At 41.5% G+C, this 15,300-nt stretch overlaps 1 protein-coding gene across 5 annotated transcripts in view; it reads right to left on the reverse strand.

Annotated features, from left to right (window-relative positions):
- The window catches only part of TCAF2 (TRPM8 channel associated factor 2), a 30,901-nt gene that overhangs the window by 3,277 nt on the left and 12,324 nt on the right, over positions 1 to 15,300 (reverse strand). For 3 of the 5 annotated variants that reach the window (XM_009454435.4, XM_009454432.3, XM_009454434.3), the window contains 5 exons: positions 6,121 to 7,112; positions 5,417 to 5,514; positions 3,907 to 4,120; positions 3,329 to 3,568; positions 2,092 to 2,429 (listed from right to left, as the gene is read on the reverse strand). In XM_009454435.4, the coding sequence (XP_009452710.1) occupies positions 2,092 to 2,429; positions 3,329 to 3,568; positions 3,907 to 4,120; positions 5,417 to 5,514; positions 6,121 to 7,112 (1,882 nt within the window). Of the gene's footprint in view, positions 1 to 2,091; positions 2,430 to 3,328; positions 3,569 to 3,906; positions 4,121 to 5,416; positions 5,515 to 6,120; positions 7,113 to 10,814; positions 10,970 to 15,300 lie in introns of all 5 variants that reach the window. The other 2 variants (XM_063815708.1, XM_063815709.1) reach the window with 1 other exon arrangement.

Consider the following 15,300-nt stretch of genomic DNA (forward strand, 5'->3'; position numbering starts at 1 on the left):
CATAAGGGGCAGCTCTCCGGAAAGCCCTTGGCAGAAGGCCCTTGTTTACTAAGATTATACAAATTTCCAGTTAGCGGGGATCTGGGGTTTCACATCCCCACTCTCCCTTTAATAGATGAGCATTCTCTGACTGTAGCTCATAAAAGCCCAAGGACAGATAACACCACCGAAGCCAAGCCTCCCTCAGAGTCTCACTGTCGTATCCTTATTATTGCTCATCTGTTCTCACTGGCTTGCTCTTTGACACTTATTAATCAATACATCAATAAATTAAGCATTTATTAAACATTTAACATGTATTAGACACCCACACACCGCCAGCTACTGTGCTAGGCAAACATCATTAAGAGCTCTTGTCCTTCTAGAGAACACTGGCCAAAGGGAGAAACACACGTAAATAAACACATTGCTAAAACTGTTGGTTTATCAAGGAGGTGATGTCCAGGAGAGAAAGGGACAACAGAGCTGAATTTGGACAGGTGACTTGACAGCTAATGGACAAGATGTTCCAGCATGATTCAGCAGCAGGAAGCAAACAAGGGGAGGCACAGAAGCCAAAACAGCAAGATGTGTCCATAACCATAAGCAGGTTGGCATGCTGAAGGGTAAATGTGGAGGTGAGAGCAGTAGGAGATGTAGCTAGAGGTGCTGGTGAGGCTGGTCATGAAGGGCCTCCTATGCCCTGCTGATGAGCTTTGACTTTACCCTATATGTGCCAGAGAACACTGTAAGCATTTGATAGACAGAGTATTAACATTATTTTGGAAGGAGTGTAAGGAAGATGGATCATAGAGGATTGAGGCAAGATGCTGGGACAACTTAGAAGGCTACTGGAATACACTGAGGGAAGACTAACGAGGCCTGAGCTAAGGCAGCAGCGGCACGGATGCTGGGGAGAAGCCCTCTAGCAGGAAGAGGAGTCAGAAGGTGCCTGTTTATCCTGAGGCCAAGTCTCAGACTTGGTCTCTTTAGAGCTATTGAGAACTGATATTCAGGGCTCCACAGTGAGTAGGTAGCAGACTAGGACAGAATTAGGGCTTAAACTTACAGTTTAGGGGCAACCTACCATTGTGGTCAGTGGTCCTGTATACCCCCAGACTTGCTATCTAAGGATATGGAAATGAATGCAATACAAAGTTACCTCATTGACTGGGACTGTCTCACATTCACTCTTCAGAAAATTAGTGAAAGGCACAAAAAACTAAGAGAGGGTATGGCAATGTGAAAGCCTGGGGCTTGTCATTACGTCCTGATTTTAAGTTCTAGGTCCTTCACTTAAATGGGGGCTACTGGAGAGATTGCTTAAATTCTTTAAAATAGTGTGTGCCTCTGTGAAAAGTGGGCCAGACAGCTCCTATCCATAGAGCTGTGGGAGACATTGCAGGAGATCTGAAAGGGGAACAACATTGACAACTCGAAAACATCGACATTCAATGCAGGGCTAGCGGAGGGGGCAGGGGTTTGTGTTTATTTCACAGGAAGTAGATTTGCTTTATGAATTCAGTGTTCTACTATTGGGTTGACTGGCTCTTCATTTTAAATCATTTTGGCTTCAAGTGGGGTGATGGATGATGAGACCCTTGTTAGCAGATTTGTCTCCAACAATGCCTTCTTATTGTAATGCAGCTGCATTGCAGACACCCTCTGTTATTATAAAAAAGGGTAACTCATTTGACTCATAAAACTCAGGTGAAACAAAACAAAACTAAACAAAACAATGACCATTTATGGAACACTTATTAGGATACCAAGAACAAAACCAGTGAGGGCAAGAGCTGTGATTCAGCTGCAGGAATGTCTAATAGAGTTTCTGCCCTTGAATAATATGCTATATTTCTATTTTTTCATAATATTTTTCATTTCCTCTTACATTGCAAAATCAGAAGGTGAGTGAGACAGGTGCCATTCTCTCTGCCTTAGAGGGGTATAACCCAAGAAGCACCACCCTGCAGCCCAGTCCCTCTCATTTCCAGGGAAGGTGGAGGTCCAGGCTGGTGGAGTGGTGAAGGAGGTGGAGAGCTACTGGGATCCAGGTCGCTACATGACTGAGGGGTCTGGTCATCCCCTTCTCCCAGAATTTCTGCTCAGTACCTGTAGATATGTTTCCAGGGCTGTCCACACATTCCAGTCACACAGGGGGGCTCCCTTTCCCAGGTGGGCCTTGATTCTCCTCTCTCGCTCTGGAGGGCTCAGAGCCTCGTGGGCCTGAGCCCTGGGGATCCCCAGGACTGTTTCATGCACGTAGACTGACCAAAGGTTGCAGGTGGCCTCAGTAGTGTGTGGGGGGAACTCCCATCCATGCCGCTGTTGGTTGTGGCCCAGCTCATGGATGGGGCCCCACACACCCCTGCTCCTCATGTCCGTCTCATTGATGATCTCCTTCACAGACTCCAGGTGGCACATGATGGGGTATCCTGAATGCATCCAGCCTGGGAACACAGAAGGAAGAGATGAGCATTGAGGAGGGTCCGCCCAAACTATCTCCTTCATTCTTCTCCATTATTGGACTTTTCTGGTTATCCCCAATAATTGCAGAATCTCTGTGCTGATTGGAAAGCAAATAGCTTTCCCCTACTTGGTCAGAAACTGAATAGTACCTAATCCCCTTCTTAGTCTCTCACACCTGAGTTGTGGCCTCCTCCTCAATCTGGCCCTGGAGAATTTGGTTATACTTTACATAGTCATTCTTGCTGTAATTCGACACCTTCATTTTGTGTGTGTGAATGTCCTTTACATGTCAGTCTGAGATATGATGTCCTATGACTGGATCTGAGATCCTTGAGGGCTAGAACAGTGTCATTCTTTCTTCCCCATGTATACTACTTTTGTCCAAATTTACACTCTATGACAGAGATAATTTTTGTCCTTATTTGAAGGTATGAAAATTGAGGTCCAAAGAACTTTCCCCATGTGGGATCCAGAGTTCCTTATTTTTCTTCCTATGTACCTCTTTCTTTTTAACCACTCAGTACTTACCATAAACCTCCTTACGTATTTCCTCTTTTCATTTTCAACTCTGGCTTATGTTTGAAGAAAATAGTTGATTTTCTATGTTGTCCTTGAAATGACTCTGGTTGCCATCTATGAATTCCCAATACAACGTTTTCTGAGATTGTTCTACCATCCAGTGAAATCCCACCTTGTAGATGTCAATAATTTGTTTTTCACATGTAAACATTCTTTCATCCCCCTCATGGTCAATGTCTTTTATATCTTTTTCCCTTGCTTTACTAATAAAATTATGCTTACACATTTTGGACATTCATAAAAGGAAAAGTAATAGATACATGGTTTCCACTGACTAGGAGGATTCCCTGGGAGCACCCACCAGCTGAGATCTGCACATCAGCCACAATCCTCTCGGGATGGTGGAAAGGGAAGGGCTCAGCCGCCAGCCTGGCCACAGCCTGCATCATCTCATCCCAGAGGTGGAGCACAGGCTCGGGGTCCTTCAGGGCCTGGAGGTTTGTGGTTGGCACTGTCAGGATGATGTTGTCCGTGGCCAGCTCTCCCCAGGGAGCCAGGTTCTCCTGCATCTGCCTCTTCCACTCCTCCAGCGATGTCTTACCTGGGAATAAATATCATGGAACCTACCACACCCACTTCTCCCACTTCCCTTGAGCTGAAAAATACCATTTGAACTCTGGAAGAACATTGCAATAATGAACTACTATCACAGGCGTCTATAGGCTGTAAAGTGAAGAAAAGGCTTCTGACTCTTCTCTTTGTCTGCCCTGAAGTCTCCATGGACACAGGGTATTCCATATCTTCTGCCTCCATGTTCCCTCCCAACAGTTCTTCCTCTTTCTCTCCACCAAACCTCATCCCTCTCCCATTTAGCAACCACCCCACAGTTCCCACGGCATCTGCCGCTCTTCCTCCTCCCTAAATGTTCACTCCACTTACCCAGCTTGTAGTATGGGGCAGGCACAGCTCCCCTGATAGTGACAGACACAGGGCCTAGTTGGCTGCCCTTGGGCACGATGACGTAGAGGAGGCCGCCCCAGAGGCAGGAGACTGACCGTTCAGTCCTGTCCATACAGCATTGGTGAGTCACCACGGGGGCTCGAGATAGCTTCCTGGCCTTGGTTAGGTCATCGGTGTGGCAGCCAATCTGTACCTGGACAGGTGATTCCACCAAGCGTTGGAGGAATTAGAGTCTTTGTGATGCCTTGTGATGTGTGTGTGAGGTTGTGTAGATGGAAGGTATTAGACAAACATGCCCATGAAACCCCAGCTTCCCTTTTCTATGTGCTAGGCATGGAAACTTATGAAATTTTAGAACTCCAAAGTCATTTGGACTTCAAGGCATTTAAAATCATTTTTCTAAGGATTTAAACAGCTCCACTATAAGTCTTCACCTGACATGAATTGGTGAGAGACCAGGCTGATCCTGGCAAAGGTCTTGTGTCTTTCTGCCAGGCAAAATCCTGGGCTCTTCTAGCAGGACCTAAGCCAGTCTGGGGACGCTGATATTGAGGATGAGCTGGGGGACTCTGCTCTGTCCTCTGTGAACACACAGGAGGCCCATCCAGAGTGAGTGAGGTTGATTCTCTTTCCCTCTTTGCCCAGAGCTTCCCTTTCTGGCCGCCAGATGGGTGGAGATCTGTTTTGTCTGGAGTCCTGGAGTTGCTTTTCTTAGGTTTGATATAAGCAAGCTCCAGAAAGAATGCTGACAGAAAAGGGACCCTAGCTGTGGTAGGAAGTGGCCCTCAGAGTCAAGGAGGCAGGATGAATTTAAATTCTGCATGTAGGGCATATTTTGGGGAGTGATGGGATTATGCACACCCTTCAGGTGTCAAGATAAAGAGATAAAACCAGAGTTTGTGCAGAATGAGCTTGCTGACACACAGCCCAAATTTCTACCGCATGTTTCATACTAACTCCCTCTGAGTTTGCACATGGGACCCATGAGGAGGCATGAAGAGGTAACTACCCATGCCCGAGGATTTTCCAGCCCTTCCTTTTCTTTCCATCAATCACCTACTAATCACAGAATCCACTCCCTACACCTTTTCTACTAAAGTAACTCTTTAAAATAAGTACAGTGGGACAGATTTGAGCTGGGCTCCTGTCTCCTTGTTAATCAAATTGCAATAAAATGTTTTTTTTTGTTTTTTTGTTTTTTTGTTTTTTTGTTTTTTTGGTTTTTTTTGGTGAAAAACTCAAATGTCATAGTTTTGGCTTCTAGTCCATTCTGCAGTGAGCTTCTCTTGCTTGATAACACTAGGCACTTCAGTCACTCACTTAGATGCCCTGAAATTTAGCTGCTTCATCTGTAAAATCTGTAAAATGGGCAGAATAATCCATCTCTGTACTCCTGGCAGCATTGCCATGAGCTGGAACTAGACAGTGGATGAGAATGACACAGCTCTACGGTTTTGAGAGGTGGCAGATGTGGGTGTTCAGACCTTACCCTCAGGCCAGCAGAGGCAGCAGCTTCAGACAGTGAGACTTCTGCATTTTGTCCTTCCAGGAGGTAGAGCCCGGTACTCACCCAGCAATCATTGTTGCCTGGCAAAAGTCACAGAGAAGGCTCAGTTCTTCCTTCCTATGTGAGTATATCTCCACTTGGGGCCTCCCAGCCCCTCGCAGTGGTACAGCTTCTCCCCTGTGTATTTCAAATCATCCACACTTCTTAGACTCATCCCCTCTAAACCTTAAGCAGTGTCCCAATCCCCATCTTCTTGAAAGACCTGATGAAGAATGGAGTCAGCTGGGCCCAGGGGCTCACGACTGTAATCCCAGCACTTTGGGAGGCCGAGGCAGGTGGATCACCTGAGGTCAGGAGTTCCAGACCAGCCTTACCATTACGGTGAAACTCCCTCTCTACTAAAAATACAAAAATTAGCCAGGCATGGTGGCGTGTGCCTGTAGTCCCAGCAACTCAGGAGGCTGAGAGAGGAGAATTGCTTAAACCCAGGAGGTGGAGGTTGCATGAGCTGAGATCGCGCCACTGCATTCCAACCTGGATGACAGAGTGAGACTCTGTCTCAAAAAAAAAAAAGAATGGGGTCAATCTTCCTGAGGGTAAGTACCTGCAATGTCCTGTGTAGTGTCAGCCAATCCCGCTTTCCCCTACATCTTTAATGTTCTGGGCACTCTCTCCTGTTTTCATACCTGGGTTGATTCCGTTGATCTCCACGGTGATGGGGTGTTTTGAGGGGTACAAACTGGAGGAGCAGGTCCAGGTGCCAAGCCCCTGGGCCAGCTGGGAGCAGTCAGTTCCAGAGTGAGCCAGCACAGTGGCCAGGGAGAGCACGGCAGCCTCATAGGAGTCACTGGCAACTGGATTTTCCCGGCTTACAGCTGGGAGGCCAGACCCTCGTAGCATCTTCCTCAGGAGCCTGTGCAGGGATATGTAAGCAGGGACCCCTTCCGCAGGAATCTGTAGGAAGGCTGCACCATCAACTCTCAACTTTGCCAGACAGCTCTTTTCCAAGTTCCCATTCTCGTGGTTCAGTATAGCCTGGAATTCAGAGAGCGCCTTGCGGAAGTGGTAGCTTCTCATCTCAGGGGTGGGAATGGGGAAGCAGCCTGCTTTGAGAGTCTGAGGCAGGATGCTGAGGCCAAAGCAGTTGAGGATGATGTTACCAGGGAAGCCAGCCAAGGGGCAGTGGCCAGGGTTCTGGGAGGCCCACCACCAGGCCTGGCCCCCAATCAGCAGCCCCCCACCCTCAGCCACAAACTCCTGCAGCTGCTTAGCCTCCTTGTCACTGTACGCCTTGCAGCAGTAGACACACAAGTAGCTGTTCAGATGGGGCTCCAGGCTGCATTGCAGGCCATGCTCCGATAGGAGAGGACACAGATCTTTTAGATTTGTGTTCACCCCAACTTTGCCTGTCTGGCCTCTGGCCAGCCAGCGCACTGCATTGAGCAAGAAGGGCCCCATCTTGGGAGCACAGAGCAGGCACTCGTGGGCAGCCAGGACCACCCGGCCCCGGCCATAGTGAGCAGCCGCCAGGAAGCAGTTGAGTGAGGCATCCAGCCCCAGAGGGAAGGCCAGGGCTCCATGCACCAGCAGCTGTGAGGGGACTCCCCCTGTCCTGATGTCCAGCTCTGAGATCCCCTCCAGGAGCTGCTGCTGGTCCTGCCTGACATCCTCCCCACACCTGGAAGAGACAGGAGAAACAATGAGGCTACAGTCAGTTAATGAGCCACTGAATCGAACTCATTGAGTAGAGAAATCTATGTGCAGGTAAGAAGATTGCATGGTTCATGTCAATCTTCACATTCTTACTAATATTAGGATTTTAGCATGCTAATATCATTTATTTTTATCATGTTTAAGGCATATTTTTTCACTTTTTTTACAACTGATGGCATATTATCATTTAATTGGCAACGTTTAGTCTGTCTTTCTTTCTTTCTTTCTTTCTTTCTTTCTTTCCTTTTCTTTCTTTTTTTATTTGAGATGGAGTTTCGCTCTGTCGCCAGGCTAGAGTGCAGTGGCACAATCTCGGCTCACTGCAACCTCCACCTACCGGGTTCAAGCAATTCTCCTGCCTCAGCCTCCCGAGAAGCTGGGACTACAGGTGCGTGCCACCACACCCAGCTAATTTTTGTATTTTTAGTAGAGACGGGGTTTCACCATGCTGGCCAGGATGGTCTGGATCTCTTGACCTTGTGATCTGCCAGCCTCAGCCTCCCAAAGTGCTGGGACTACAGGTGTAAGCCACCATGCCCGGCCTGGTCTTTCTTAGTGATACATAAAATAATGGCATTTCTCACAATCAATTTGTCATAGATTTGAGGAAACGCTATAGAGGTAGTGCCCTTACTTGCATGTCTTAAAATCCACATTTTCTAAATGAACACCTCCAGGAATTCCTCCCATTTAGTCAACCATGTGTTGAATATTTTGGCTTCAGTTTCTTGACTTTTAAAATAATTAAACATATAAACAAATAAAGTTAGAAAAACTAGTTTATTATCCCCAGAGAAAGTAGTACTGCTTATGAATTTCTCGATCTAACTTTCTGCAAAGGAAGGCTGTAAAAACACCAAATCTGGACTCTCCATAGGGTAGTTCTGATCTAGGAACACATCACAAGTAAATTGTTTAACACTACGCTTGAAGATTTATACAAACACACACTGTTTTTAAAACTTCACTTAGATCTGGTTAGAGTATTCACTTCTTCTTATTAAGGAATGGTCAAAATGTAATGAATCAAGAAAAGGCTTTGTATTTCAAGAATTTTTTTAAAACAATTTGTATATATTGCTTGTAAATGTCAAGCAATAGGAGGTTGGTTAAATAAATTATGGTTAACAATAGATTGCAAACCATATAGTGATTAAAATAATTATTACGTAATTTGAAAAATGCTTAATGGAAAAAGTTTTAAAATTAGATTCCAGGATACCATGCTCTAAATAAGCCAAATTTTGGGGCAAAAAAAATAAAAAACCATGAAACCAGACATAGAAGCAGAACCTAAAGCATATTTATCAAAATATCTTTGTTTAAAAAAAATGTCTTCAGTGGTAGTCTTGGCTGGTGGGATTTTAGGTCATTTTAATTATCTTTATAAAACTTTATTCTCTCAAATTTTAAAATTAACATCTACTTCTCTTATAATTAAAAATTAAATGTTATATTTTTTTAAAAGTATAGTTTATTTATTCCAGTAGTAAAACATTATTGAAAAATGTAACTCTTGTGCAGAGTCTCTTTAATTTCTTTTCAGCATGAAAATGAGGAGATGGCATGTCTTAGTTTTGTCATCCCATTTTCAGACTCACATGGCAAATGTCATAGAGTTCAGGTATCAGTTCTGCCTGTGGCTTTTTGTTACCTGTTGGAACTCAAGATATTTTGGGGAGTTAATGACATTGAGCTACAAGACTTAATAATAAAAAATTCCACTCTAAGTGTTCTTAGCATCTTCTCACAGGCACCTGGCAAAGCCTCAGCTAACGATAGTAAAACTTCAATATGGAAAGCTGCAGTTACTTGCAGATATCCTCTCCACAGCTAATTAAAATGACTGCATATATTCATCCACATGCCCACACACACAAACTACAGTAGCATTGGGAATCTAGGAAGTGACTAGAATGGTTGACAAAAGCTGCAAGAACCACATAGAATTAAAGAAAAAAACCAACAACTTCTTAGCATAAAGGCAGCATAAATAAAGTTAAAGAAGGTGAGGTCACTGAGAGAAAAATATTTGTAACAGATTGAACAGATACAAAATTAGAATTCAGAATATATGAGCAATTTCTAAGGATAAACAGAAAATCAAAAAACAGAAAATATTTTTAAAGTATATTCTCAAACAGTTCATGAAAGATGAAATCCAAGTGAGATATTCAACATTTGAAAAGATATAATCACACAAATGCAAATTATATAATAACATTTTTTACCCAGAAAATTAGTAAATGTTTCAAAAGCTGACAATATTAAGTGTTGGCAAGAGTGTGGAGAAAACTAATCTTTCATAAAAACTGGAGATCATTTTGGCAGTATCCAATAACATTAAAAAGAGAAACAGCCTATAGTAGTATAAATGGAGGCAGTACTAGGAAGTTCATTGCAAATTGTTGGTAATAGTGAAAAAGTATGAAGAAGTTAAATATTCACTAATATGAATGCAAATAAAAATTGGCATTTAATCATATGATGGATTACTATTTATCAGTCAATAAGAATAGGTCCACCTATGTTAATTAACAAGGAAAGATGTTCAAAACATTTGTTGAGTAAAACAATTTCAAAAATAGCAGAACTTGGTGATGCAACTTATGGAAGACACAATATAAAGCAAAGTAAACATACGTCAATATATGTCCAAAATGTCAGGAAACAACCACAATAAACTGATAAGAGTGTTTTCTTTTGGATTGTGAGATAGAGAGAAAGGACTGACATTGAAGGAGATGATGAAAAGGGCTTTTGCCTCAATAATTTGTTTCTTTAAATAAGGAGAATGTACAATTATATTTCTCAGGTAATTAAACATTAAATTTAAAATTTAAGATAACTGCTCCAAAAATAGCAGTAAAATGTATAATCTACAAATGTGTTGAGGAAATTTAAGAAATGGATAGAACTTAGTGGCAACCAAGGAAAAATGTAAAAAGAAATAAAGCATAAAAATAGAAAATAAAATTAAAAGGGGGTAAGAGCAAGAAATACATTTGAATCATCACAGTATATATGAATGCATTGAATTTCCATCTCATAGAAGCTGTTAGATTGGGTTAAAAACATCTGGATATAAGCTGCTTATAAAAGACACACCTGAAACTAAACATAAAAGCATTGAAAATGACAAAATCAACAAAGTTTTATTTTAAAAAATATAAAAACAAAAAAGCAGACATATCAGCATTAATAAGGGATGCAAGTGATTTCAAAGAGGAAAAATTAAAAATGAACATTTTCTATGGATTAAAGTTACACTAACAAAAATTAAATTTTTATTAATTTTTATGTCCTGCAAAAACACAATACTGAAAGCAAGAACTGCTACAAAGAAAATAAAAATATGAATTGACATTACATTTGGAGATGGTAATGTATTCACAGCATCCATTGGAAAAAAAAAAATGATGGAGATGATTTGATCAGAATGACTTACAAGCTTACTTACAGCCAGAAGACAATTGTCCTGCATCCTGAAGACAAGACATTGAGACCCTAGAAGGTTGTGCTCTGCTAACTTGTTGCAAAAATATAAAGTAAAAAGGTGGACATTCTCCAACATGATACATTAACTAAAAAATCAATGTGCAGAGCACACACACACACATAGATAAGCATCTGAGATGATCCATGTCAAACTTTTAGGATTGGCTACCTTGGTCCAGAGGCATGAGGCTGGAGCTGGTGGTGTGGGGAGGAGGATGAGTTGCCATTTTCCTCTCTATATTTCTGTATTGGTGTGCATTTTTTCAAAATAAACTTGAATTCCTTTTGAAATATTTTCATAAAAAGGCATTTCTTAAAAGAAAACTAAAGAAAGAAAGGAAAGGAGGAAAGAAGGAAGGAAGGGGATGACAGAGGGAGGGAGGGGGAAGGGAGGGGGAAGCAGGGAGGGAGGGAGGGAAAAGTGAGTAAGCATAGCAGTTAGTATATCAGGTAAATTTCAACAGTTGATTTGACAATATCCTAAGGGCAATATTAATGATCTCAGACAGCTAGTTACCAATATTTAAATCTTGTATAATATCTGTTTACAATGTTTAAGTGTGGAAAACAATGAAAGTAGCTGCTATTTAATAAGGTTTAATATATGTTAGGTATTTAACATATGTATTATCTCTTTCAATCATTATAATAAACCTGAAAGTTACTATTCTCACTTTAAAGATGGAGTTTGGAAAAGCGAGGCAATTTTCCCCACGTTTCCTAGCTAATAACTGGCAGGGACAGGAAGCAAACCTGACAAAGCAGGAGCATCGTCATCTTGGATAAACACCGCTAATTTATGTTTCAGCTCCCTTTCTAGCCCCATGCATTTCCAGGAAATCACTTCTTTTCTAACTACAAGCAGCCAGAAAGAGCAGAACGGGAAAACACAGATAAGACAGCTCAGGCACAGAGGGAGGAGGGAGCAAAGTCTCTTGGGTAACTGCCAAACTTCATCCTCATACAATGGGCCCCAGTTAAACAGTGGGCCTTAATAAGCACATTCCTTTCCCTTTGGGTGCACTAAGTTAGGGAAGTTAAAAGATAGGAAGCTAAAAGTGGGGTATGCCTGCAGCTGCAGAAAGATGTATGGGAACAGAGATACAACTCTCCCTCTCAGATAAGCACAACAAAGAGACACAGAAGCAGTCGAGGCCTCTGATAAACTCTCCCACCTTGAATCCTTAAAAACTCTTAGTCTGTAAGAGAGTGTGCCTCTGACCTAACTCGGCCAGAAGCCCCTCCCATGTTTATTTTCTCTAAATTAAACCTGTCTGTGACTGTCAAGCCACCTTTTGTATTTCTTTCCTATTTCTTTAATTTTTACTAAACCCAGGCTGGCTTGCTTCCAAAGCCACCGTTGTCTACACACCAGAACTCTCTCACTCAATTACTGAGTCTTTGACGGAACCTACATCTGGGTACATGGTTTTCGACAGGTATATCTTGTGCAAAGGAAGCTTTACAGGATGCAAAGGTGCGAATAATACTGTGTTTAAGAAAGGAAAAGCATGTGTTACTTCAGAGCTGGAAGTGCAGGGGAAGCCACTGAGGACTAAAAGAAAGGGATGGGATGGGATGGTTAGGAAATGTTCGCAAACCACATCTGAGCACACAGGTAACACGGGTGATAGGTTTCTGAATGCCAATTAAAAAACTGCCAAATTAGGAAGGTACAGCACTAAATAAAAAGGTAAGTGTGAAGTGCGCTGCTGTCATTTTCACCATATTGAAGGTAAAACATCTAACAATTTATGTATTTTTTCTTGAAAAAAAGTAATGAAGTCTACTGGTAGTAATCAAAGACATCTTCACTTAGCTTGTTTTGTTTTTCTGTTGAGATTGTATAGGATGTAAAAATACTCTTCTGGATTTATTTCACTCTCTGATAAATATAAACAGGACATAAATACTAGAATCTAGAAACGATGTTTTCTTAGGATCTATAACATCAAAAAAAGGACTAGAGAGAACTATGTTGATCAGATGCTGTAAAAAACATTTTGAAGACCTGCAGCCCCCAACACTTGAGTATCTTTTTTTTTTTTTGTATTCTTAATTCCTTAAATACAGATAAATCATAGTAAATAAGAAAACTTTAAAAACTGTCTTCATCATCACTGAACAATATGGGCATAGATAATCAGAGAGGTGCCTTGAAATTGTAAATGTATTTTTTTTTCTTTTATTTTAAGCTGGTAAATACAGGGTAAAATCTCTTTAGATCTCAATCATGCCTATTAGACACACAATTTTATTTAAACTATTTAACCTGTCAGATTTAAGAAAATAATTTGGAAAACTCACTTTTGTAACAAATTGCAGGTACAAAAATTACTCATTTGGAATAGTCAGAATACAGATGCTACTCACCTGTGAGCACGGATATATTCATATTTCTATGTCAGACCAAAATCCTGCTTAAACACACAAACATTCCTAACAATGTCATAATGTTTACTCTTTCTCCTGGCTTAATAAACTATATTTCTGATATTATTGGAAGATTATTGTTAGAATTGAAGGAGATAATACAGGTTGAGCAGCCCTTACGGAAAATGCTTGGGACCAACCAATAGTGTTTCAGATTTTGATTTTTTTCAGGTTATGGAATATTTGCATACACATAAGGAGATACCTTGGTGATGGGACCCAACTCTAAACACAAAATTCATTTATGTTTCCTATACACCTTTACACAGAGCCTAAAGGTAATTTATATAATATTTTAAATAAGTTTGTGCATGAAAAAAGTTTGTGTACATTGAACCATCAGAAAGCAAAGGTGTCCCAAAAGTGGGATTTTCCACTTCTGGCATTATGTTGGTGGTGCTCAAAAAGTTTTGAATTTTGGAGAATTTCAGATTTTTGATTTTTGATTAGGCCTGGTTTCTCCGGTCTTAGGGGACCTAGTAAGCTAGGCCCACTTCCACCAAACCACAGATGGAACTCACATGGGGAGTTTACACTTGAAAGCTTTTTTTCTTGTCTATCCACCCAATTTGTTCACTTTTCTATGAATTAGAAAGCATTAATGATAACTATTGAATTTGTGATTTTGACTATTTTCTTTCCATTGTACATGGAAGGTTGACTGGTGTTAGGAGATACTCCATCCTGGGCCACCCATCAATCACCTGTTCTCCTTGGCCAGTGCATAGCAATGTATGTCATCATCATAAAAACCTTCCACATCCAGCCATTTATTAATTATTTTTCATTCATTTTGTCAGATTTGGTGGAGAGAGCAATTCTGGGATCTAGTCTCATTTCAGTTTTTACCTGGAAACTACATTCATGGATCTTGAATATAAACCTCATAAACCTTCCACACAATTATCTCTGTCTCTGAGTCAGATTCCCAGGAACCCAAGCTGAAACAAGTGGAATTTAGCAGCGCCTAGCAAAATTACGTGTGAATTTCCTCCGTGACTCAGAAATCCCATTTCCAGTGATATGGCAAAATATAATGATACATACACAAAGGTATGTGGTGCTTGTAACCTGGAACTCCTTGGACAAAGACTTTCCTACTCTACAGGACTGTGTTGAGGACAGAGAAAATAAATAATTCTCAAGACAGTCATAAACCTAAGCCACTAGTACATATTTACAATTTTTACTTACCAAATAGTGACAGGTTCTCACTATGTTGCTCAGGCTGGAGTGCAATGTGTATTTGCAGGTGCAATTATAGCACACTGCAGCCTTGGATTCCCAGCCTCAAGAGAGCCTCCTACCTCAGCCTCTCGAGTATGTGAGTACATGTGCATCAGCACGCCCAGTTACATATTTACTTTTATATGGGCAGCTGCTAATATATTTTAGAGCTTGTAGATTATACCGTGTGTAAGTGTAATGGGTGGCTGCTTAGTATCTGAGGTTAACTTTTCTTCCAGACTCTTCTGTCATGGTATAAAGGTAGCAAGTGCCTTTGGATTTGCTTTTAAATATTAAAGCAACTGCAGTATACTCCTGTTATATAAACATAGGTGTGCCCTTGGGGATAGGATGTGAGAGGAGCTTTTGTTGGTTTTTAGAGACTGCCCCACTCCTTGGCAGGCAGAGTTGGGGCAGGCCAGCAATCAATTCTCTTAAGAAGCTCCAGGGCCTTCCAGCCGAGATTTAAAGTTAAGGAACCTGCTGGGTCAGTCCAAGCGCCTTTGACCAATATTTGTTGGCAGGAATGTTCACTGAAAACCTCTAATGGGACTTGCTCTGAAGGCAGGAGGAATCTGAGCCAGAGACTCAGACTCTGACCTTCTGAGACTCTCAAGGAGTTGGTTCACTCTGGCTCTATTGTTGGCTGAGGCTGGAAGGCTCTGGTGCAACCCCCAGCCCTGTATTCCATAGTAGGAAGCTGTCTGCAGGATTAACACTAGTATATGAGGCTGTCTTTTCTCTTGTTATGGTTTTGGATGTGTATTCATTCATATTTTTTCATTAATTTATATAGTTTACAAATATTTGTTGATCTCTAATGTTAAGTACTCCAGGTACTGAGAATAAAGCAGTAAACGCCACAGGCAAGATCATGGAGCTCTATATTCTGGTTGGTTAGACAGGCCCTAGCAAGAAACAGCAGAGATAGTTATAGAGAGTGATAATGTTTAAGGAATAATTGGAGAAATGTGATGAAGTGAAACTGGATGGAC

This window comes from Pan troglodytes, chromosome 6 (genome assembly GCF_028858775.2).
Source record: "Pan troglodytes isolate AG18354 chromosome 6, NHGRI_mPanTro3-v2.0_pri, whole genome shotgun sequence".
NCBI lineage: Eukaryota > Metazoa > Chordata > Mammalia > Primates > Hominidae > Pan > Pan troglodytes.